The sequence below is a fragment of the Lycium barbarum genome, chromosome 7 (assembly GCF_019175385.1).
Source record: "Lycium barbarum isolate Lr01 chromosome 7, ASM1917538v2, whole genome shotgun sequence".
In the NCBI taxonomy this organism is placed as follows: Eukaryota; Viridiplantae; Streptophyta; class Magnoliopsida; order Solanales; family Solanaceae; genus Lycium; species Lycium barbarum.
Window position 1 is genome coordinate 63,322,852 of NC_083343.1, and position 23,355 is coordinate 63,346,206.

The 23,355-nt window shown below is 38.9% G+C and overlaps 2 protein-coding genes across 2 annotated transcripts; both read right to left on the bottom strand.

Annotated features, from left to right (window-relative positions):
• Positions 1–9,486: 9,486 nt before the first annotated feature.
• LOC132601505 (uncharacterized) lies at positions 9,487–13,486 on the bottom strand. Its single transcript, XM_060314589.1, has 9 exons — positions 13,295–13,486; positions 13,145–13,206; positions 12,759–13,036; positions 12,063–12,242; positions 11,874–12,018; positions 11,672–11,798; positions 11,297–11,581; positions 11,006–11,113; positions 9,487–9,936 (listed from the first exon to the last, which is right to left on the bottom strand). Exons 1-9 carry the CDS (start codon positions 13,484–13,486, stop codon positions 9,487–9,489), a joined length of 1,827 nt encoding a protein of 608 aa, XP_060170572.1.
• Positions 13,487–16,352: 2,866 nt separating this feature from the next.
• LOC132601506 (uncharacterized) lies at positions 16,353–19,928 on the bottom strand. Its single transcript, XM_060314590.1, has 3 exons — positions 17,826–19,928; positions 17,393–17,706; positions 16,353–17,004 (listed from the first exon to the last, which is right to left on the bottom strand). Exons 1-3 carry the CDS (start codon positions 19,926–19,928, stop codon positions 16,353–16,355), a joined length of 3,069 nt encoding a protein of 1,022 aa, XP_060170573.1.
• Between the last annotated feature and the right edge of the window lie 3,427 nt (positions 19,929–23,355).

Here is a 23,355-nt window from a genome sequence, read left to right on the forward strand (position 1 = left end):
GTCTGGTAGCACATCAAGAGCAAAATCAATCTCCTGTTTGGGAGGGAGACCTGGAAGCTCTTCCGGGAATACATATGGAAACTCATTCACCACTAGAACAGACTGAAGAGTTGGCGATTCAGCTTCTACATCTTGAACCTGAACTAGATGGTAAATACAACCTTTGGCGATCATTTTCCTTGCTTTGAGATAGGAAATAAACTTACGTTTTGGGGACGCAGTATTTCCTTTCCATTCTAAAACTGGTTCTCCCAGAAACTGGAACTGAACCATTTTCATTCTACAATCAACATTGGCATAGCAAGAAGCCAACTAATCCATGCCTATGATAACATCAAAGTCCACCATTTTTAACTCATGTAAATCAACCATAGTACGATGGTCACAAATCATGACTACACAATTTCTATATACTCGACTAGCTATTATCGGTTCACCAACGGGTGTAGATACCTCAAAAGGTTTGATCGATTCCGGTTTAGTCCCAAATCGACCCGCAATATATGGAGTAACATATGACAACGTAGAGCCCGGATCTATCAAAGCATATACATCATGAGAAAATACCGATAATATACCTGTGACGACATCGGGGGAAGACTCAAGATCTTGGCGTCCAGCCAAAGCGTAAATACGGTGCTAAGGACCACTAGAAATAGGAGCTCTCCCTCTACCTCTACCATGGCTGACTACACCTGTGAACCTTGCCCCATAGGGCGTATCGATGATTAAGACCAGGCTGCCGATCCTGAAGGCTGGACTCTACCCCTACCACCAACTGAGGGGCAATCACGCATGATATGGCCTGGCCGACCACATGTATAGCAAGCCTCTGAACCTAGTCTACACTGGCCCCAATGTAACTTCCCATACTGGGAACATCGTGGCACGGGTGGCCTAGCTTGACCCGAATCACCCCTGAACTGAGAACCCGAAGCCCTGAAACTCTGACTCGGCCTAGAATAAGTAGACCTATCAAATCTCTGGCCTGTAAACCGTGGAGGCGCACTAGTCATAGAATGGCCTGAATGCCTAGAAAACTGCTGTCTCTGCCCACCTCTAAACTCACTCGTCAGACCTAAAGATCTATCCCTCTTGCTATACCCTCTATCATGCTCACGTTCACTCCTTTTTTGTAGTTGGCTTTCTTCCAAAATCTGGGCATGGACTTGAATGCGTGAAATATCCATGTTGTCCTGAAGGGATGCAGTCAAGCACCTATCCATCAAATGTGGCCCTAGGCCTCTTACAAACTCGGTCACCCATATCCGCTACCATAGCTGGAGCATACCTAGCCAAAGAGTTGAAGCAGAGACTATACTCTAAAGAACTCATACTTCCTTGCCTATGATTTAAGAACTTATCGGCTCTAGTTCGCCGAACCTCTGGGGTAAAGTAATGTCGTAGGAAGGCATCCACAAATTCTTGCCATACCGGGAAATGTGCATTGACTCCCCGTGAAGTCATCCAAACTGTGTACCAATGAACCGCGACATCCCTCAATCTATAGGATGCTAACTCCACCGATTCAATGTCCGAAGCATGTATTAACTAAAGTGTCCTCAACATCCCATCAATAAAATTCTGGGGGTCCTCATCCAGCTTCGACCCGAAGAATTCCGGAGGGTTCAAGCTAATAAAATCACGGGCCCTTGCACTAACATCCCTATCACCTTGCCCTGTACCTTCCCGCTGAGTCTGGGAGGCAACCAACTGACTAAGTAAATGAATGGCCTCTTTTACATCTTGGCTTGAAGCATCCGGTGAAGGAGCTGGGGGTGCTGGAGCAGGGGCCGAGGCTCCCTCATGCTCCTCAGAAATACGCACTGAGTGAAAGGACTGAGATTGAGCCGCATTCTGGGACTCACTTTCCTCTACAACCGTTGGCGGTGCTCTTTTAGCCCGCTTTCCTGCCACTGTCTTACCCTTTTGGGCTGCTGTAGCTTTTCTCTTTACAGGCATTTTTGAAATATATAATACACGGTTAGAGAAAAAGAAATCCTTATATCATGGCTCTATCGCACGATCTTATGAAGAAAGAAGGTCATTCATTCCTAAAATGCCCGCAACCTTCTGTTTATAAGTGTGGCGCGCAACACACCCATAAACAAGACTCTACTAGACATGGCTCGTAGACACACCTTAGGATAGAACTGCTCTGATACCACTTTTGTCACGACCTAACCGGAGGGCCATGACGGGCACCCGATGCTAACCTACCCGGGTACCTTTTATCGTACTCTCATATTCACATCTAGGTGAGCCACATGGCTTACTCATAATTTATGTGCATCGATAGTGCTAATCTCGTTGGGCAACAACACATTTTTATCATCATCAATAACAATGACCATATCCATATATACAAGCCTACGAGGCTATCAAAATGATATACAAAATATAAGCCGATACGGCTACAAGAGATCTAACCATACACAACTATCTACGAGCCTCTATGAAGAGTATGTCACATCATATGGACGGGACAGTACCCCTCCATGCCCATAGGTATGTACACAAAAGAATAAATACCAAAAGCTGTAGCTCCAGATGAAATGGAGCTCCTCTATGCAGTCCCTGAACAAGATATCTATGGATCAAACCTGTCTCCCTGTCCACCTGCGGGCATGACGCAGCGTCCACAAACAAAAGGACGTCAGTACGAATAATGTACTGAGTATGTAAAGCATAATCAACACCATAATAGGAGCATAAGAGACAGCATAAGAAGTAGCATAAGATGGGAAAATCAGGGGATAGTAGTCATCATCATAATTACTTGCCATCATCGTAAACATCATAAAAACTACATTTAGAACTCATTTTCTACTTTCTTCTTCTATCCAAGTTGTTCAACAACTAAACATTCTTGATAACATGTAATAAGTATGAAAACTAACCTTTTATCTCATAAGAATGAGATTTGGAGTAAGATATCAACTTATATAAAAACCCTAGCTTCAATATCCGAAGAATTCTTGGAGTTTATTAACCCTAGCAAGACCTCTAGCACATGGGTATCTTGATCCTTGCCTCTTGATATTTAATCTCCCTTGGATTTTGGCTTGGATCGGTTTATGGAGTGGAAGAGAGGGTTTTTGGAGAGCCTTTGGATCTGATTTGGGGAAATGCAATGTCCAAATGAAGTGGAGTAAATTATATAAAGCGGAACTTAAAATTCCATCAGGCAATTCTACGCCCATTTTGACGGGCTGTAAAAATTCCTACGGACCGTCAAAATGGTCCGTAGAACTGCCCAGTCAAATATGGTTCACTGCGACCATTTGACGCTTGGCTGGTGCAATTTGACGGATCGCAGAATTTATTGTGGGTTATCAAAATTCCTGCGGGCCGTCCAATGATCCGCATAAAGTTTCTGCTCAGACAGTCTGTCGTAAAACATGCATAACGTTTTACTCAGACGTCACATTGATTAACGATTTATTGTGTTGGAAACTAGACTCGATGAAATACAATTTGGACAAACGAAACACACCAAAAATACCTAATATTCTAGGAGGTATGCCTCCCCCAATCTGGACCAAAATCCTATCCGAAACTTTTGCCAAGTTTTAGCAAAGTTCTCCCAAACTGTATTCCTTCATTTGTTTGTTCTTAAATCCTTCCATAGCTCATTTCATGGGCTTAAACCCCCATAACCATAATATGGGAGCATTTAATCTCATATATCCTAAGGTAACTCCCGTTTCCACGATTAGAGCAACTACGCCTAACGAATCTCAACTGACGAAACTACGAGGTGTAACAGGTACTCAGTTTCAGGCTCCCAGAGCTCTAGCATCAAGAAGAGGGGGAGGATCCTATGGGGTCAACCGCGCTCAGTCAGGGCGTGGCGGTCGGACCGATGGTAGTGTTGTCACCCAACCTAATAGAGGCGGGTTTCAGTCTAGTAGAGGTGGATATCAGCCCGGCAAGGGCGAAGCTTGGACAGGGCAGGTTTATCGCAATGGTTCATCGACTACTGGAGGACGGATCCATTATTATGCCTTTCCTGGCAGGACAGAGGCTGAGGGCTCAGATGCAGTCATTACAGGTAATATCTCAGTCTGTCACCGGATGGCTTCTGTATTGTTTGACCCGGGTTCTATATTTTCTTATGTGTCTACATATTTCTTGATGGGTCTTGATATGATCTGTGATTTACTTGATGCCCCTATTCATGTATCTACTCTAGTTGGAGACTCTGTGGTTGTAGATAGAATTTTTCGATCTTGTACTGTCACACTTATGGGGTATAGAACCTGGGTTGACTTAGTGAAATCAGACATGGTAGATTTTGATGTCATCCTGGGTGTGAGTTGGTTAGCTCCTTATCATGCTATTCTAGATTGTCATGCTAAGACAGTCACCTTAGCTATGCCTGGGGTGCCTAGACTTGAGTGGAAAGGTACCTTAGTCCCTCCCCGAAGAAAATTATTTCCTTTATTCGTGCAAAACAATTAGTGGATAAGGGGTGCTTGGCTTATTTGGCACATATCCATGATACCAGTGTTGAATGTCCATCTCTTGAGTCAGTTCCTGTGGTATGTGAGTTTGCGGAGGTGTTTCCCGTAGACTTTTTGGGCATGCCACTGGATCATGACATTGATTTCTGCATTGACGTAGAGCCAGGGACCCGCACTATATCTGTCCCGCCATATCGGATGGCACCAGCGGAGTTTAGGAAATTAAAAGAACAACTTTCAGAACTTTTTAGTAAGGGGTTCATCCGTCCAAGTGTCTCTCCATGGGGCGCTCCTGTTCTGTATGTGAAAAAGAAAGATGGGACTATGCGAATGTGCATTAATTAGCTCCAGTTAAATAAAGTCAGCATCCAGAATAAATACCCCATCCCTCGTATTGATGACTTGTTTGACTAGCTTCAGGGGGCTTCTGTGTTTTCAAAAATTGATCTGAGATCGGGCTATCATCAGTTAAAAATTCGGGCAGAGGATATTCCTAAGATAGATTTCTAGACCAAGTATGGGCATTATGAGTTTTTGGTTATGTCTTTCGGGCTTACTAATGCCCCAGTTGCCTTTATAGATTTGATGAATGGAATTTTTAAGCCGTACTTAGACTCATTTGTGATAGTTTTTATCGATGACATTCTGGTGTATTCGAAGAGTAAGGAAGATCATGAAAGGCACTTTAGAGTTGTTCTTGGGTTGTTGAGAGACAGGCAGTTGTATGTCAAGTTCTCTAAGTGTGAATTTTGGCTTGCATCTGTGTCCTTCTTGGGACATGTGGTTTTGAAGGAAGGGATTATGGTGGATCCGAAGAAAAGTGAGGCAGTGAGAGATTGGGCCAGGCCCACGTCTGTGACCGAGATTCGCAGTTTCACGGGTTTGGCCAATTACTATTGTCAGTTCGTGAAGGGGTTTGCTTTTATTGCTTCACATTTGACCCGTTTAACTCAGAAAGAGGTACCTTTTCAGTGGTCCGACGAGTGTAAGGAGAGCTTCCAAAAGCTCAAGAGTGTGAGGAGAGCTTCCAAAAGCTCAAGACCTTACTGACTACAACTCCTATTCTATCTTTGTCCATGGAGGGCAAGGACTTTGTAGTATTGTGATGCTTCTCGTTCTGGTTTGGGTGCTGTTTTGATGCAGGAAAAGAAGGTCTTTCCTTATGCTTCCAGACAACTGAAGATCCATGAGAAGAACTATCCTACTTATGACTTGGAGTTGACAACTGTGGTTTTTGCGTTGAAAATTTGGAGGCACTATCTCTATGGTGCTCGTTGTGAGGTATTTACTGCTCATCGCAGTCTTCAGCATATGTTTACTCAGAGGGATCTTAATTTTAGGCAGCGGAGATGGATGAAGCTGCTTAAGGATTACAATATTACTATCTTGTATCATCCTGGCAAGGCAAATATGGTGGCAGATGCCTTGAGCAGGAAATCAGCTAGCATGGGCAGTTTGGCTCGTTTGATTGCATCCGAGCGTCCATTGGCCACGGAGGTTCAGAATCTAGCTAACAGTTTCAGGAGGCTTGATGTGTTTGGTTCGGGCAGAGTATTGGCTTGTATTGAGGTGAGATCATCGTTACTAGAGCAGATTAAGGCCAGACAGTTCGAGGATGTGAGTTTAAGTAAGATTCACAATAATGTCTTGTGCGGGGAGGCCAAGGAGGCCGTGATTGATGATGAGGGTGTCTTGAGAATCAAGGGGCGTGTTTGTGTTCCCCGTGTTGATGATTTGATTAGGAAAATTTCAGCGGAGGCTCATAGTTAGAGATATTCCATTCATCCTGGCGCTACTAAGATGTACCGTGACTTGAGGCAGCACTACTGGTGGGCTAGGATGAAGCGTGATATTGTAGAGTTCATTGCACAGTGTTTAAATTTCCAGCAGGTGAAGTACGAGCAACAGAGACCCCGGGGGTTACACTTCAGAGGATGCCTATTCCAGAGTGGAAATGGGAGAGGATAGCGATGGACTTTGTGGTTGGTCTTCCAAAGACCATGGGTAAGTTTAATTCAATTTTTTTCATTGTTGATAGATTGACCAAGTTTGCCCACTTCATACCGGTTTAGGTTACCCATACTGCTCAGAAGTTGGCCCAGATTTATATCTGGGAGATTGTTCCCCTGCATGGGGTTTTTATTTCCATCATACTTGATAGAGGCACGACATTTACATCCCGATTCTGGAAGACTTTGCATTTAGAATCGGGTACTAGGTTGGACCTTAGTACAGCTTTCCACCCTCAGACGGATGGCCAGTCTGAGCGGACTATTTAGGTCCTAGAGGATATGCTCCGAGCCTATGATATTGACTTCGGTGGACATTGGGATTAGTTGTTACCATTGGCAGAGTTTGCATATAATAATAGTTACCACTCGAGCATTGACATAGCCCCATTTGAGGCTCTCTATGGGGGGAGGTGTAGGTCCGTGTCAGGTGGTTTGATGCTTTCAAGGTAAGGCCATAGGGTACAGATCTTTTGAGGGAGTCATTAGATAAATTCAAGGTGATTCAGGAAAAGCTCTTGGATGCTCAGTGTAGACAGAAGGAGTGTGCGGATCGAAAGGTCCGAGATCTTGAGTTCATGGTTAGAGAACAAGTCTTGTTAAAGGTCTCACCCATGAAGGGTGCGATGAGGTTTGAGAAGAAAGGTAAGCTTAGTCCCAGATTCATTGGTCCGTTTGAGATTCTTAATCATGTGGGGGATGTAGCCTATGAGTTGGCTTTGCCCTTAGGTTTGTCAGGTGTGCATCCAGTGTGATAGCAGCCATGGAAGCTCAACTCCATTGAATGACAAGGAAATGTTATGTCAAGATCAATGGGCTTCAATTAGCAATTAAAAAATTGTCTTGTGATGGCAAAAGAGCTCCAGCCCTATTCAGATTTTTTTTCTCAAGTCTTACACCTATTTGGAGGCCCAAATTAAAGTCCAAAGTGAGATGAAATGAGGCCCAAATCAGCCCCAAAAGAAGAAGTTTCCAGCAGCCCAAATTAGCCCAAATATTAGTTTCTAGAATAAATATTTAATTGTTGTTTTAATCTATGTTGACTTGCATTGGTCCAAGTGTGGGTAGTCTTCTAGGTTGTTTTAATCTATGTTGCCTGCCTTGGTCCAAGTGTGGGAAGTCTTCTATGCTTCTAGGGAAGATAATTCCCATTTATTTCTATTTTGACTAGCTCCTTCTTTACAACTATATAAAGGGTTGATTGTCATTCATTGTAATGAGATTTTGAAGAATATATTATATTGAGAGTTCTTTTGAACCTTTGTGGCATTACTTTAGGATTTATCTTTCAACCTAACTAGTTCTTAGTTCAAGGTAGTAAGATAATTTCTTCTTTGATATCTTTGATTTCTTTTTGGTATTCTTTCGAAGGCGATTAGTTCAAAATACTAATTGTTGTCTTAAGTTACTCATAAAGCGGTCAGGATCCGAATCTACTGTTTTTGATTTGTTATCTCAAGTAAAGGCGTTACATTTCTTCCTATAAATCTATATGTTGTTACTTGGATCTTGTCAAGACTTTAGAGTAAGTTCTTGAAAATTCGTGGATTGTTCCTTCGAATTTCCCATATCTTTTATTTTCTAGTTTTTAGATTCTTTTCTATATTTTCTTCCGCACTTCTTATATTTTAATTATAAATTTGGGATCTCCCTAACCTCGTTGTTATCAAGTGGTATCAGAGCGGTTTTATCAAGATTCTGTTCTTGATAGTCTTGGGGATTTCTTGAAGAAAAAAAAAAGCCAAAAAAAAATAAATTTAAAAAGTACTGTAGCAGTGAACAGTGACGAAAAAAAAAAAGTTTAGTGTTTGTTCTTCAAGAAATTTCTTCCATTTATTTGTTTTTTAAAGATTAAGATAGAAAACAAGAAGAGGGGATCTTAGATCTTTAAAGCTAAGAAGCAATCAATTTTTTTTCTTACTCCTTTTATCTTGTTAAAAAAATAAAAAGTCCTTTTTGTTCGAGTCTTGTTTCAACTAAATTCTAATTCTTTCTAGGATTGGTTCTTCATTTGCTTTAGTGCCCAAAATTCTGTATTTTACTACTAAGGGCTTGATTCTAGTGAGGTTTAATTATAAATCCATAAAGTGTTTTCCCAAAGGTTGTTTGAGTGGAAAAAGGCAAGAGTGCATGAGAATAATTGAGGGAAAAATCCAAACAATTAAATAAACTGAGTGATACATTTCTTTAAAATAACTATGTCTTTCACAATTGCAAGAATCTATGATTATGAAGGATTGGCCAAGTGCGGTAGTAATCATGTGGTACTACCAAGATTGTGCATGTGTGCTAGTAAAGAAACTTACCTACGATGGGAATACTATCACTACAAAAAAAACAGCGTTTAGTGACGGACGTATTCCGTCGCTAATCAGCATATATCTGTTGCTAAACATGTGTTACGACGGATTAGCGACGGAATGTGGTCTGTTACGATTTTTCGCGTTGCTAACCTATTAGCGACGGAAAAATAAAATTCGTAGCAAATATAGCGACAGAGTAGCGACGTATGAGATCCGTTCCACATTATAGCAACAGAATATTTTGTTGCTATTGTTATGAATTCCGTGACTAATTTCATATTTCATTTCGTCGTTTTAGTAAATTAGCGACGAAAACCATTGTCGCTAATCCGTCGCAAAATATTTGAATTATTTGTGCCTGCATTTAGCGACAATACAATGTTTATCGCAGTCTGTAGCCTGCTGTTTTCCCTCTAGCAACGACCAAAATCTGTCGCAAATCTGTCACAAATATTTTTCTTCCATTTTTTTTAAATGCACCTGTTGTAACATACTAAATACAAATTAATAAATACCCTTAAAAATAACTGACATTCACATAAAATAATATTTATAAAAAGGATTCAAAATAGATAGCGGAATCCTAATCGTTTAGTCCAAAACACCGACAACACCAAGCTATCAACTACCAAAAGAACCCATACATCCATCAAGTATTGTTAGTGCATAATTTTGTTCTTTCCAGCAAAAAGCAGATCACATAAAAAACTAATGCATGGGTGAAGGACTACGATCATCATCAGAAACTAAAGGATCAATATCGTCAACATTAGCAGTAGTAGGAGGAGGCACTATGGGTGTCACAATTGATGGTTTGTCGATAGGCGTATTTGGATGATGTGATGGTGAAAAAATTACTCCACGTGCCTTCTCAATAAATAAAGGAAGAAAGCGATCAGTCAGTGTAGGAATCAATCGCATCACTAACTCCTCCATATTTTCTGTCGGTGCTGATTGAGAAGTTGAAGGTGCTGCTGATGCTGAAGCATTAAAGCCAGAATTGACGCAAAGATTCGGCCCATAATAACTTTGTGCTTGATATCCAAGACCATATATTCTTCTCTTCCTTGTTCCCCCAGCAGCTTCGTAATATGCTTTACATTGATCAATATCATACTGAGACTGTGATTTTTCCCGTAATATTTCTTGATATCTTTCCTGTAATAAGTAGTGAAATTAAAACATCAAGAATACTAATCATTCAATTTTACCAAATAAAAAGATAAATGAATTCCAAAGATAAGGGAGCAGATATATTTATCCATTTTTCGTTGGAATTGAAGTCTCATGATGACCAGCAAAAAAGAGTTTCATACAACTTGGATATAAATGATCATATACACTGTCTCATAGTCAAGTAACAGAACATGAAAACAAAGACAATTAGAGTTCCTAAACAACAAATAGAAGGACAATTTCAGGCCATTTCCTACTGATTTAAGTCATTACTGATACTACTTTTCAGTTCATCCTGTCTAGTAGACTGTTTATATCAAGCAAAATTAAATTGACCAACATCATCTAAGGCAGACTCATCATCTTCCGATAGCATCCAAGGCTACTTAGGACCCTGCTTAGGACTTGCTTAAGCAACCGCAGCAAAGGATTAGAGATACGTATTAGCAGCACTAGTACTGAGTTACGTATTAGCAGCAGTAGTGAAGAGTGTCTCAGTATTAGAGATACGTCATGTTGAAAGGAGAAAGTTGTTTAATTAAGTGCTAGCAAGCATTAGTACTGAGTTGCTTTGTCAGAAACGTGCAAGGTTCATGAAATGGTTAAAAAGCAGGCCGAAAACATATCATGTCGAAAACAGTTGCTAGAGGCTTAAGTGGAGATGCCAGATACCAGTTTACGCATTATTGGAGAAATAAAATGCTGGAAATTTATAACATAGTGCCCTTAAAAAGTGATTTTACTTCAGTATAATGATCGGAAATAGTTCATGATCAACTGTCTTCTGTCCTTCGTCCATTTTTGTATTCATAATAAAACTTATGGTTGATTTTTTTATTGGTAAGGTGATAAGTTAATAACCGTGGATCAATTTTTTATTTCCCTGTCAATTCTTTGAATTAGAAAGTTTGCATTCATGTTATAGTCATCTTTTTGTTTTGCTTGTTTACATTCCTCCAGGGTCCTAAGTAGCCCTGGATGCTGTCCGAAGATGATGAGTCTGCCTTAGATGAATTAAATTGATTCTGAAATTATAAAATTTTGAACTTACATGGACAGCTCGGGCACGCTCATCAACAAAAGATTCTCCATCATGATCATGTGTATGGACGTGCAAATGTACCTCACCTGGTGTTGGATCTCGACCCTTTGCAACAACCTATACAAAAGTTACTCATTTCAGAAAATTACACCAAGAACAATAGCAGTATTTTTCAAGAACAATAGTAGTATTTTTCAAGAACAATACCAGAATCAAGAACTGCAAAAAACACCTTGAAAAACCAATTTTCAAGTAGTAAATATAAAAAATTTAAGAGTGTATGAAAAACTATATACTTACAAGTCTCTTGCGATGCTCCCCAATGCAATTAGAGCCACCTGTGTGAGTCCCGACAGCCACTTCTTTCCCTCCACAACGATTCTTTGCATTTATTTCTGACTTTTCAACACACTTAGGATCCGCCCAAAGTTTCAACCAACGTTCCCACACATTATCAGACACATAATCCGGCTTAATCCTTTTTTGTTTAGTTTTGCTAATGAAATTCCTATACTTTGTTGCTGCCTTAGTATTCCAATGTTTTCTGATTACACTCTCAGGAATCGAAGAGTCCCAATGGTATGTCTTCTGAAAACAGTTTGTAAACTAATATTATTAGTATCCTAACTATAAAAGCTAATACACTTATAAAACGAATTATGATGAAAGTTATACCTTGAATTCCCCAAAATAAAAATCTCTAGTATCTTCTGAGACACCTTTCCAATTGATTCCATTGGGATCAAGTTGATTTTTGAAAGATGCGGATATGGTATTAGAGCATTCTTTAGAAGGTTCCAACCTGCATAAATTTGAAAATATTATTTCAAGGCCTACCACAAATTATATATAAAAAAAAATACAAGCATGGACTAACCTTGCAGGAGTAAGAGTAACAAGTGTAAGTGTCCGCTGCCTACGACGACTACTGGACTCTTCTTCGCTGATAGTGTTGCTCTGGTTTGATGTACCCTCATCTATTGGGCTGCTCAGATCAGGTGCAATGTGAGATAATTCAGGATGGTTGGGTTACTACCGTGATCTGATGCTTGAACCGGTGGCGTACCTAAAGTTTGATCATGGTTTATAGGATCTGGCCCACCTATGGAACTCGTACCACCTTGTTGAGGACTATCTGTGGTGGGAATAGGAATGGTAGGCATGTTTGCATGACGAGCAAAATCACCCCTAAGTGAGGACTTTCCTACACGACCTTGGCTACCTCGATCTTTTCCTAGAGCGATATCTACAAAAATATGTGGACGTGAGGAAATTAAAGCAACCATAAGTAAAAAAACGTAACCAGTAAAATGCAAGTAGGCTGCTAGTAAAGAGGTTTTTATACAAGTTGTTCGCAAGTCTACAAATATGACTAGTAAGTAGTAGGGATTATGAGAAAGAAAAAAATCTCAATAGAAAACCATATGCTATGCCAAATGCAGCATTTGTTGCTGCTGGTGTGCACCAGGAGGGGAACACACACAGAGAAAAAAAAAGCCTAAGCCCAAGGAGTGTTTTCAGGAACTTTGCACAAAGCATGCACTGTTCTTGGGCAGAAGAACCTTATGCACCAGGAGGGGAACACACACACAAAAAGCAGAGAAGGTTGAAGTTTTGGTTAGCATGAACAAATTAAGGTGGCCAGGATGATCATGAAGCTGGTTAGATTACACAGTATCAACACTGCTGTTTACAACCAGGGGGAATTCAGTCTTTCAAAATTGAGTTGGCTCACTAATGCCAACTCATGATGATGTTTCACAGTTTGGACATGACCTGGTGTACTTTGAAGAATCCTGGGGAAATTCAGATGTACTGATCAAGTACACTAGAAGGCTAAGCAGACAAAGGCTTTGGCCTTTGGGAGAAAGGAACAGAGGCTTTGGCCTTTGGGAGAGCACAAGGTCTGGAGGTTGTGAAAGGGTGTGCAGGTCTAGAGGTTGTGAAGGGTGTGCAGGTCTGGAGGTTGGGCTTGGCAAGGTAGAAAACAACAGCAGACTTGGTGGCTCAGATTGCAGAATTAGTGCAGCAGTCTGCAATCTACAAAAGAGGAACAGATGCAGCAAGATGGTTTTAAGCAATATGTAGTGCTGCTGAAGAGCTGCAGTTCTAGTTTTACTGCTACAGGTGGTAGCCTAAAAATGCTACAGTACAGAAGGGAGAGATGCATCAGATGCTAGCACAACACTGCTGCTTACAGCAGCTAGGAACTACAGCTCATTGAGCACATGGAACACTACAGACCTAGTGGACTTTATTAAAAAAAAAAATTAACTAGAAAAACCACCCCTTCCCCACCCATCTTGCAGGAACACTTTTGTCACCACAGCCAAGAAGAAAGAAAAAGTCACGAGGATCAATAAACAGACCTGAGGCTTGAACCGGTGGCAAACCTAAAGTTTGAACTTGGTTTATAGGATCTGGCCCACCTATGAAACTCGTACCACCTTGTTGAGGACTAACTGTGGTGGGAATGGGAATGGTAGGCATGTTTGCACGACTAGTAGAATCACATCTTAATGAGGACTTTCCTACACGACCTCCGCTACCTCAACCTCTGCCTCGAGCCATATCTACAAAAAAATGTGGACATGAGGAAATTAAAGCAACCATCAGTAAAAAAGTAACCAGTAAATTGCAAGCAGGCTGCTAGTAAAGAGCTTTTTAAACCCATGAAACATACGAATAACTTATAGTTGGAATCAAACCCATGAAACAATGTCAAACTGGTTGTACATGGTTTGTTAGAGGTGAAACCAACTGTCTCCAGAATTATATATCATCAAAGAAGGAAAGGAAATAGACCTGTTGAACATTTAACCAACTAACTAGATCCAAGGTAAGAACTAAAATCAACAACGTCAACCTATTAAAGTAGACTTGGAAATAATAGGTAATCTACCTATTCCTATAAAGTAAGCTAGAACAGGTGACAATGGACCAGAATAAGAAAATCAAAAACCTCCTCTAACATTCATGAGTAAATTAAGACTAGCATAGTATTTGGATATTTTTTTTCCTGCTGGGATGGATGATACAGCTAAAATTGTCTTTGATGGGACCACAAACACATTAGAGGATGAGAGCATAGAGAACAACTTTTGATACAAACCTAAAGAGTCAATTCTGATGAATTCGACATCTTTATTATCAGATATGTACTGATCAAAATGTAAATACAAGTACAATTCATATGTATTTCCAGCTTGCATACAACATAGAGATTAGGACTGTCACAAAGAACTAGTCATGCTTTAGTGTTGGATAAATAAGATTAAGTGTAGCTACTGAGCGAAGTTTCATATGTTGATATTACAAGCTGTTGAAATTATCCATCATCTGCTGTAACAAGGGAAAAGAATAGGGAAAGTACCAAAATCTTGTTTGTATTGTCCCATCAAGTGTTTTTGGATGCCTTTGCAGTTGCAACTCTGCAGGTGATTTTACTTAACTGCAATTATTCTTGAATTGTTCTTGTATTAGCTGGAAGTGGCATTTCCTACATATGCTCTTATAGAATGAAAACAGATCATAATCATAGATTCAAATAATGACATAAGTCTTATCCAAGCTAACCCTAAGGGCACACATAACCAAATAAGTAACAAAGCAGACAGGGCATTCTCATAGGGGCCTGATACCCAAGATAAGCAAGGAGTGACACCAACCACCTAGGCAAATAACTAGGACCCCAGATCAAAAGGTGCAAAAGGTCTGGGAAAGACATCACAAGCAACCAAGACTTTAGACCGTATTACTTATTTCAGGTAAAGGAAGGCTTGATAGAGTTTATGACTTAGAGCATACATTTAAACCTGGTAGTTTTTAAAACTTACCTCTCTTTTATCACCCAAGCATGTAATAGACATGTTAACTGATCAGGATTACTGTTAACAAATGAATGAAATCTGAAGACCTTTGTTAAAGAAAAGAGACTTCAAACAGGCAAGTTGTATGGGCACTTAGTCAAAACAGCCTTAAAACAATTTTGGCCCTTAGTAATGACCTTTCAAATGCTTAGTCTAATCAGAATCGTTTCTCAAGGAACAAAAGGAAAAGCAAGGGATAAGTTTATGGCATGGTCATGGTTTTCGTAAATAAGAGGATTCAATCATTACACAGGAAACAGGATACAATCAACAAATCAAAGGGGCAGATTCTGAGATACCAACCATGGATGAACAAGCTAAGGAAAGGTGGATGAAAGACACATGATCACAAACAGGAGCAAATGGGAAGCAACAAAGTTGGCAGCTAGTTTCTTATGATGTGGACTCAGACTAGCACCAATACATTTGTCAGTCCTACCTCTTTACACAAAACCAGTTTAAACAATAAGACTCCAAACAGGCAGACTCCCAAGATAAAGAAAAAAGAAACCTTCAGGAGACATGCTGAAAATCGTACAATACTAACTTTCCAAATATTGACAGTAGTTCATTTAACTCTAGATGTATCCCCTCTACCTAAATCTTCGTTGATAGCGACTCAGTAGATGTGCTGGTCGGAGGTAACATTGAAAAGTCAAAGTGCGGACAAGCTTGCCCAGTCACTACCATTATTAAAACAAAAAAAATAGTAGCAGCATGTCTACTAGAGCAACAACCTAAAGCATTTTTTATAGTTTTCACAACTGGCATACAAACTAATGATTCAGCTGAAGTTATCCCACTCCTGCTTCTTCTTCTTCCATACATATCTTATAATCAGTTCACTAAATTAGTAGTTTTCATCAAATTCAATTTTAGCCATTCTTGCTCATCAGTTGTAGAAATAATGTAGCAGTTCTTTGTCATCAACAACTGCTATTTATCATTTTATACAAATCAATAGTCAAGTTACTGTACAGAGAGAGAGGAGATGAATAAACTTAAGTGAGAAGAACTTCAATAGCAGGCAACAATACCTCAACAATAGCAGCTAAAATGCAGAACCTTCAATGAGTAGCACGTCAATGAATTCTGACCAGCTGTCCACTACGTATCTGTAATATAAATAAAATCAGGAGGATTCTATCAAAGGTGAACTAAATAATAATGGAATATAAAAGTCTAATAGAGGATTTAATGGTTTTAGTTACATGTTACTTTATCCCAAGCAAGTATTTTGGCTACGAACTTAAGCACGTAACCCCAAATAAGTAGCCAATAAATAAGAAGGCATATATCAAACAACATAGTCGCATAGTACACTACAAGATTCAGTAAGTAATGATGAAAGTGGTAAAATAGGTTAAAGAAAACAATAAAGAAAAACTGTGGTGCAAATCAAAACACTCAACCATCCATCAGAAACTTTTACACCCCAATCTTAAGCAAAATACAATAAAGATACAAACAACACATGCTACTAAGCATTAGTCACTATCTGTTCCTTCTTCGAACTCTTCCTCATCCTCCGTAGTTTCCTCTGTTTCATACTCTTCTTCAGTTTCATACTCTTCTTCTGTAGATTCATCTTGGATTTCATGATGCTCTGGCAATAACCTATCATCGATGTGTTCATCCATTTCAATTGCATTCCCGTTTGGATCATATAAGAGTATATTTTCATCAATTGAAACATTCATATCTATCTCGTGGACTTCAACTTCTTCAACTTGGAATGGAACATTCAAATATGGAGCTGTCATCATTACTTCCTCATCGGGTAATTCAACAACATTCCGAGGTTTGACCTTCAACACAGCTGCCCAATCATCCTTATCTTTTTTCTTGCTAGGATATGACACATAACACACTTGAGTTGCTTGCATCGCAAGAATAAAAGGTTCATATTTTTTATATCGGCGACGATGATTAACATCAACCAATTTGTACTGATTATGCTTTTTAACACCAACATCCATAGATGGATCAAACCATTCACAGTTGAATAACACAGTTTGCTTTAAAGGATCTTCACGAAATTCCACTTGTATAATCTCTTTTATCCGTCCATAGTAATCACCAAAATTTGGATTCGAGATACAAACTCCACTGTTCATTGTTGATCTTGCGCTACCATGACTGTCCGTGTGAAATTTGTATCCATTAGTAAAATACATAGAATGACATGTAGCGCCTATTAGTGGTCCATGAGCAAGACTACGCAAGAATTTATTCTCAATATGGTTGCAGCGGACCAATTTGGAAAAATGTAAGACTTAGTTAAATTTTGAGAATTTAATAACATCTTGTATAAAAATTAATGATTGTTGAAACTTACATATTCCTTGAACCATATAGAGCAATATGCTTCAAGCCTCTCATCTATTTGACCTTGAGATAGATTCGGGAGTTCTCCTTGCAGACGTTGCACGTACATACTTCATTACAACAAAGTAAGTTCAATAGAAAGTCATGATATATATGGATACATTTATAATAATAAGAGAGTTTAACATTCAAATGCTACCTCACAAACGGTTCAACCTCTTTACAATTTAGTAAAATGTAAGTTTGGGCAGCCTTGATTTCTTCAAGGGATAAATTCCTCTTTTTTGCTTCTCCCCATAGTCGACCGGGATGGGTGAATATTGATAAATTTCCTTCAAGATCTTCTACGGCACCCCCATCATCATTACGGTCCACATCGTGATTACCTGTCATGACATGAGGTTCAAAATAATGAGAAAACAAATGTGTTGACTCCTTCATCAAGTATGCTTCACAAATGGAACCCTCAACACTAGCTTTATTCCCAATCATTCTTTTAAGAGTTCCAGGTACCTAAATACATAAATGGATGGACCGTTATATTAGAAAAGTTATGTTTAGCATACTTGTCACAATTTGAACATAAAGTTTCAAATTTACCTTTCAAAAGGATACATCCATCGATATTGTACAGGTCCAGCAATCTTTGCTTCATATGGCAGGTGCACAGGCAGATGTTCCATTGAGTCAAAGAACCCATGGGGAAATATACGTTCTAACTTACACAAGATTTGCGGGATGTCTGCCTCTAATCTTTCCATGTCATCCACTCGTAGAGTGGTCGAAGTAAAATCTTTAAAAAATAAGCTCAATTCTATAAGTGCTTGCCACACATTACTGGGAAGCAGTTCACGAAAAGCAATAGGCATTAGTCGTTGCATGAACACATGGCAATCATGACTTTTCATGCCAAATAATCTTTTCGCATTTGTGTCTGGACATCTACCCAAATTCAAAACATACCGATCTGGAAACTTCAAACCCTTCACCCAATTGAACAAGCTAGCTCTTTCTTCCTTATCTATTGTATATATAGCTTTTAGATATTTTCCACTAGTGTCCTTTGCCAACTGTGGTCGATCATAGTAATTTAACATATCTTGACGTGATTGTAGATTGTCTTTGGTTTTGTTATCAATATTAAGAACTGTATTAAATACATTATCAAAGACATTTTTTTCAATATGCATGACGTCAAGATTATGTCGAATCATGTTAGAAATCCAATAAGGCAAATCCCAAAATATGCTTTGCTTTTTCCACCCACAAGACTTACATATTCTCTGATTAACTTCCTGTGCATCTAACTCTGTTACTTTCCTTATCCCTAAGTCACAAATTTGGTTCAAAATTTCCTCTCCTGTTCTATAGAGTGGTGATAGTCTTTTGACAGTCTTACCTTTGAGAAAGGTTTTACGATCTGTCCTGAAAGGATGATGTTGGTCAAGGAACATTCTGTGACTATCAAACCAAGATGTTTTCCTGCCATGTTGTAATCTAAAGGATTGTGTTTCCTCCATACAATAAGGACATGCTAACTTGCCCGCAGTACTCCATCCTGATAACATAGAATATGCTGGGAAGTCACTGATTGTCCACATCAAAGCTGCCCTCAGTTGAAAGTTTTGCTTTTTCGAGATGTCAAATGCTTCTACACCTGTTTCCCACAACAAAGTCAATTCCTTTATTAGAGGTTGCAGATAAACATCAATTTTATGTTTCTGATTGTTTGGCCCAGGAACAATGACAGTTAGGAACATATATGCCTCTTTCATACACATTCCTGGAGGCAAATTGTATGGGGTGACAATCACTGGCCACGAAGAGTATTTCCTCCCAGATTGACTAAACGGTTGGAAACCATCAGTACATAACCCCAACCTTACATTCCTTGGTTCAGCAGCAAAAAAAGAATGAGTTTCATTCAAGTTCTTCCAAGCCTCAGAGTCTGATGGATGACGCATTACCCTATCGTCTTGTGTATGCTCATGGTGCCATCTCATGTCGGCAGCTGTAGCATGGGATGCATATAATCTTTTCAATCTAGGAATCAAAGGAAAATAATACATTTTCTTGTAAAGGACCAATTTCCTCTTACGAGAGCCGACACGACGCTTATATCTATGGTTACCACAGAATTTACAAGATGTAAGGTGTTCATCACCCCAATACGACATACATCCTGAATCACAACAATCAATCTTTTCAACTGACAAACCCAAACTACGCACTAGTTTCTTAGTCTGATAATAGCTATCAAGCACTTTGTTATCTTCAGGTAAAGCCTCTTTCAACAATTGTATCATTTGGTTATAACCTCTCTGTGACAAAGTATTCTCCATTTTAATATTTAACATTCTGGAGACTACTGCAAGTTGAGAGAGAGAAGAACAGGGATATAATTTTTCATCAGCAGCTTGTAGAAAATTGGAAAATCTTTGGGACTCGGGATTAGGCTCCTCCTCCATTGAAGGTTCATAAGGATGAGAAGAATCAACTTCAATATCGCTATAAGATTGCGAACTCGAACCCTGACCAAAGTTGGGACCAACTGCATGCAAGACCATTTGTCGGTATGGATTATCGAATCCCGATTCAGGTTGAGAACCACCGTGCAAATCATTACCTGAAGCTATCTCACCGATCACATCTTTTTCCCCTTGATACTCCCAAACAAAATAGTCCTCAACAAATCCAAAATTAAAAAGGTGATATTCAACTATTTCAACATCCATGTATTTAATGTTGTGACATTTTTTACATGGACATCTAACCTTGTTACCGCTCATGTAATTTCGTTGAGAAAGTGCAAATTGGATAAAATTTTCTACACCGGTTACAAAGCTAGAGTTTATACCCCCTCGGCCATCCAACCTATCGTACATCCAATCACGCTCTAGATTATTCATGTTCCTATTAATGTTGACATAAACAAAGCAATCAAATTAATGTTCTGTCTTCATATCATTAATACAACCGAATGACCTCAAAATGGAAGAACAAGCTGAAATAACTTAGTGAAACAGAACATATCATTCACCTTTTAGTTAAAAAAAATGACAAACTGAAACAAAAAAAATCGAGTAAGAAACCCAGTTCACTAACACTGATTTCAAATCACAGAATATAAAGAATGTTGAGTTCTTCAAGCTTTTTCTCGACATGCAACGAATTAAAACAAACTTTAACCATCAAATAATATTATCCTACAAGACTTAGCACAAACAAAGGTCGAATTTCCATTTTCATCAGATTTTGGCCCAAATAGAGATTCCCAACACTTAACCTTCAAATAAATTATAAACCCAATAGTTTTCAAGACACCCAACTTCGATTTTAGCCAAAACAAAAACACTTAAAACACTTTGTCCTTTAGATAATAAACAAGAAAACACAGATATCTTAATTTCGTTTTAGATTTAATGTCAGAAAACACAAAGAAGGAGATAATGAAGAAAGAAACTGCCCATAAAACATAGAAAAATCAAAACATACCTTTCCTTTAGATAAAAGTTGCAGTAGAAGAAGAGAAAAACACAATAGAAACCCTAGATTCACATTATTTTGATGTATGTTGTGCTCTCTCTCTCTCTCTCTCTCTATGTTAGCAATTTCGCACACACTCTCTCTATGTCTATGTTGGGTGTGTTTGAACTGAAATGAAATAATGTTTACCCTAGCTAGGAGATATCTTTTTTTTTTAAAACATTTAACGACGGAATAGCGACGGATTTTATATTCCGTCGCTAAATAATACATTGATTTCTTTTAATGATTAATATTGCGACAAATTTTTGTTGCTGAATCCGTCGCTAATTAAAAATAAAATTTGTCGCGCCTCTTCTGTTGCTAAATCTGTAGTGAAATTTAAGGCGCCAAAAATTCGCGCTAATTATTAGTGACGAAACTCAGTTTTCGTTGCTAATCCGTCACTATATAATGAGATAAAATTTTAGTTGCTTTTCTCGCGACAAAATGAGAAATCCGTAGCTAATTCGTCGTTAATTAGCAACAGAATATGGTCTGTCGCTAATATTCCGTCACTAAACGCCGGTTTTTTAGTAGTGTATATGGAGCAAATATTTGCTTGTACCAATTTTTGGGAGATGGAAAAATTGGAGTTTGCCACAAGGGCATTGTCCTTGAAATTACGGAAGTTAGTCGATGATTATCGTAACCCTCATTGGGTGAAATTTAATCGGCTACTTTTGACGTGGAGTGATTTAAAGGAGGAATTGAGGCGCATTCATTCTATAACACTGTCCAAGATGAACCTAACTCTAAAAGTCCTATTCGTTCCAATTCGATGGTGAAGTATGTAATCTTCCAAGAGGAGGTATCAAGTTGTGAACAAAAGAGTGACTCTTCATTATGTGTAACTTATTGATACAACTCGAATGGCATCAAGACCTTTTACAAGGAGCCATGCGAGGGAACTTCAAGCTATGCAAACATTGTTCATGAGGAGGGACATACTTGAATACACTCTAGCACCTTCCCGGGGATTTCAAGTGTTCATGATAGCGTGGGAGGATAGTTTGGAGAAGAGGGTTGAAAATGGTCATACTTGCAATGTGACTATCACTTGAAGATTTGCAAATTCAAGCTTTGTTCCCAAAAGAAGACACCTAAACAAGGCCCTTACTTCATTAAGGGTAAAAGTGTAATAGTGTAGTTTTCTTCTTTTGAGCCTTAGTATAAATAGTAGTTTATTTCATTTAGAAGACGTAGACTATTTTGATTATTCATATTTTGAGATTGTAAAACTCTTTTGAGTATTGAGAGCTTGTGAAGCCTTGGATTGTGTAATTGTTGAGAGGAAAGGTTGCTTGGGATTCAAATCCCTTGAGGTCTTCCTAAGAATTTGGTGTTTCTTTTGCTCTTAATTCAAAGGTCTTAGTTTCCTATAACTTGGGTTGCTAAATTAAGTCTCAAGTTGTGTCAAATTATCTATCTTTTTCTTTTCTTGCATGTTAATTCTATTTTTCGTTCTTAATCTTGTATCAATTGGTATCAGAGCTTAGTTTAGATTTGTTCCACCAAATCTAATCTTGGGTTTTGATTCAACAAAAAAAAAAAAAAAAAAATTCAAAGTTCGAAAAAAAAAAAACTCAAATGTTCTTGTTGATTTTGTTGAATCTAGTGTTAGATTAGAGTTTCCTAGTGTTTCTAGAGTCTAAATCTTCAATTTCGAGTCAATTTGGAGTTAGGGTTTGTGTTCCACCATTGTTGAGCTTCAAATCTTCAAGAACTTGAAAGTGGGTCTTGTTGAAGAAGGTGAAGTTGAAGGTTGAAACCTATTGGGCTTTGTCCTCTATATTAAAGAGAACTTAAATCTGAAATTTGAGCCAATTTGGAGTTGATTTGAGGGTAGTTGAATTTTTGAATTGTTCTAGTGTTCTTGAAGACCTTCAAATCTTCATAAGGAAGAAGACTCTCCAAAGGGCCATTTGATCCAAAAGTTGTCAAATAAAGTTCTGAAAAAGTGTTTGTGGTCCAACAAAAACAAAAAAAATCAGAAATACTTAGTCTAAGTTTCTGATTTTTGCAAAAAAAAAAAAAAAAAAAAAACACAAAAAAAGGGGCATCGAATTGGTCCATATGCGACACTACATGCGACACATGCGAGTCGCATGTAAAACCTGCTAGTCGCGGGTGGAGTCGCGCCCGGTGACAGAGAGTTGAACAATTTTGGGGTGCATCATCGACGAGACGCGGATCACCATCGCAGGTTGAACCTGCGAGTCGCAGGTGGTGTCGCACTTTGCGACAGAGAGTTGAGCATTTTGGGGTGCATCATCTGCGAGCCGCACATCACCATCGTGTGTTGAACCCGCGAGTCGCAGGTTCTGCACAGGTGTCGCGGGTTGCACATTTCAGGTTTTTTTTTTCAACTCGAATTCTCTTTGATTCCATTTCTCAAAAAAAAAAAAAAAAATCTTGATCCTTAGTTGATGGTCTTGTGTCCCTAATCCTTTGGTACCTTGGATCAATTGGGGCTTCCCGGTCGTGTTTTCAAGTTATCACCTACCCGGGGCCGAAATTTTAGTTATTTTCCCGATTTTTGCATTCCATTTTCTTGTGTCTCTCAACTAGTAGCCATTTAGTAGTTGTTCGTACTTGTGTTTGCTAGTTCTTGTGTCCGCATTTCTTTCGTACCAA

Coding starts and splice junctions, on each gene's coding strand:
- LOC132601506 (XM_060314590.1), bottom strand. CDS start 19,928: ATGGATGTTGAAATAGTTGAATATCACCTTTTTAATTTTGGATTTGTT. Junction 17,707..17,825: donor AAGCAAAGATTGCTGGACCT/GTACAATATCGA, acceptor TTATGTATTTAG/GTACCTGGAACTCTTAAAAG. Junction 17,005..17,392: donor GAGGTTGAACCGTTTGTGAG/GTAGCATTTGAA, acceptor TCACACGGACAG/TCATGGTAGCGCAAGATCAA.
- LOC132601505 (XM_060314589.1), bottom strand. CDS start 13,486: ATGCCTACCATTCCCATTCCCACCACAGTTAGTCCTCAACAAGGTGGT. Junction 12,019..12,062: donor AAACCATGATCAAACTTTAG/GTACGCCACCGG, acceptor AGTAACCCAACC/ATCCTGAATTATCTCACATT. Junction 11,799..11,873: donor GTTACTCTTACTCCTGCAAG/GTTAGTCCATGC, acceptor AAATTTATGCAG/GTTGGAACCTTCTAAAGAAT.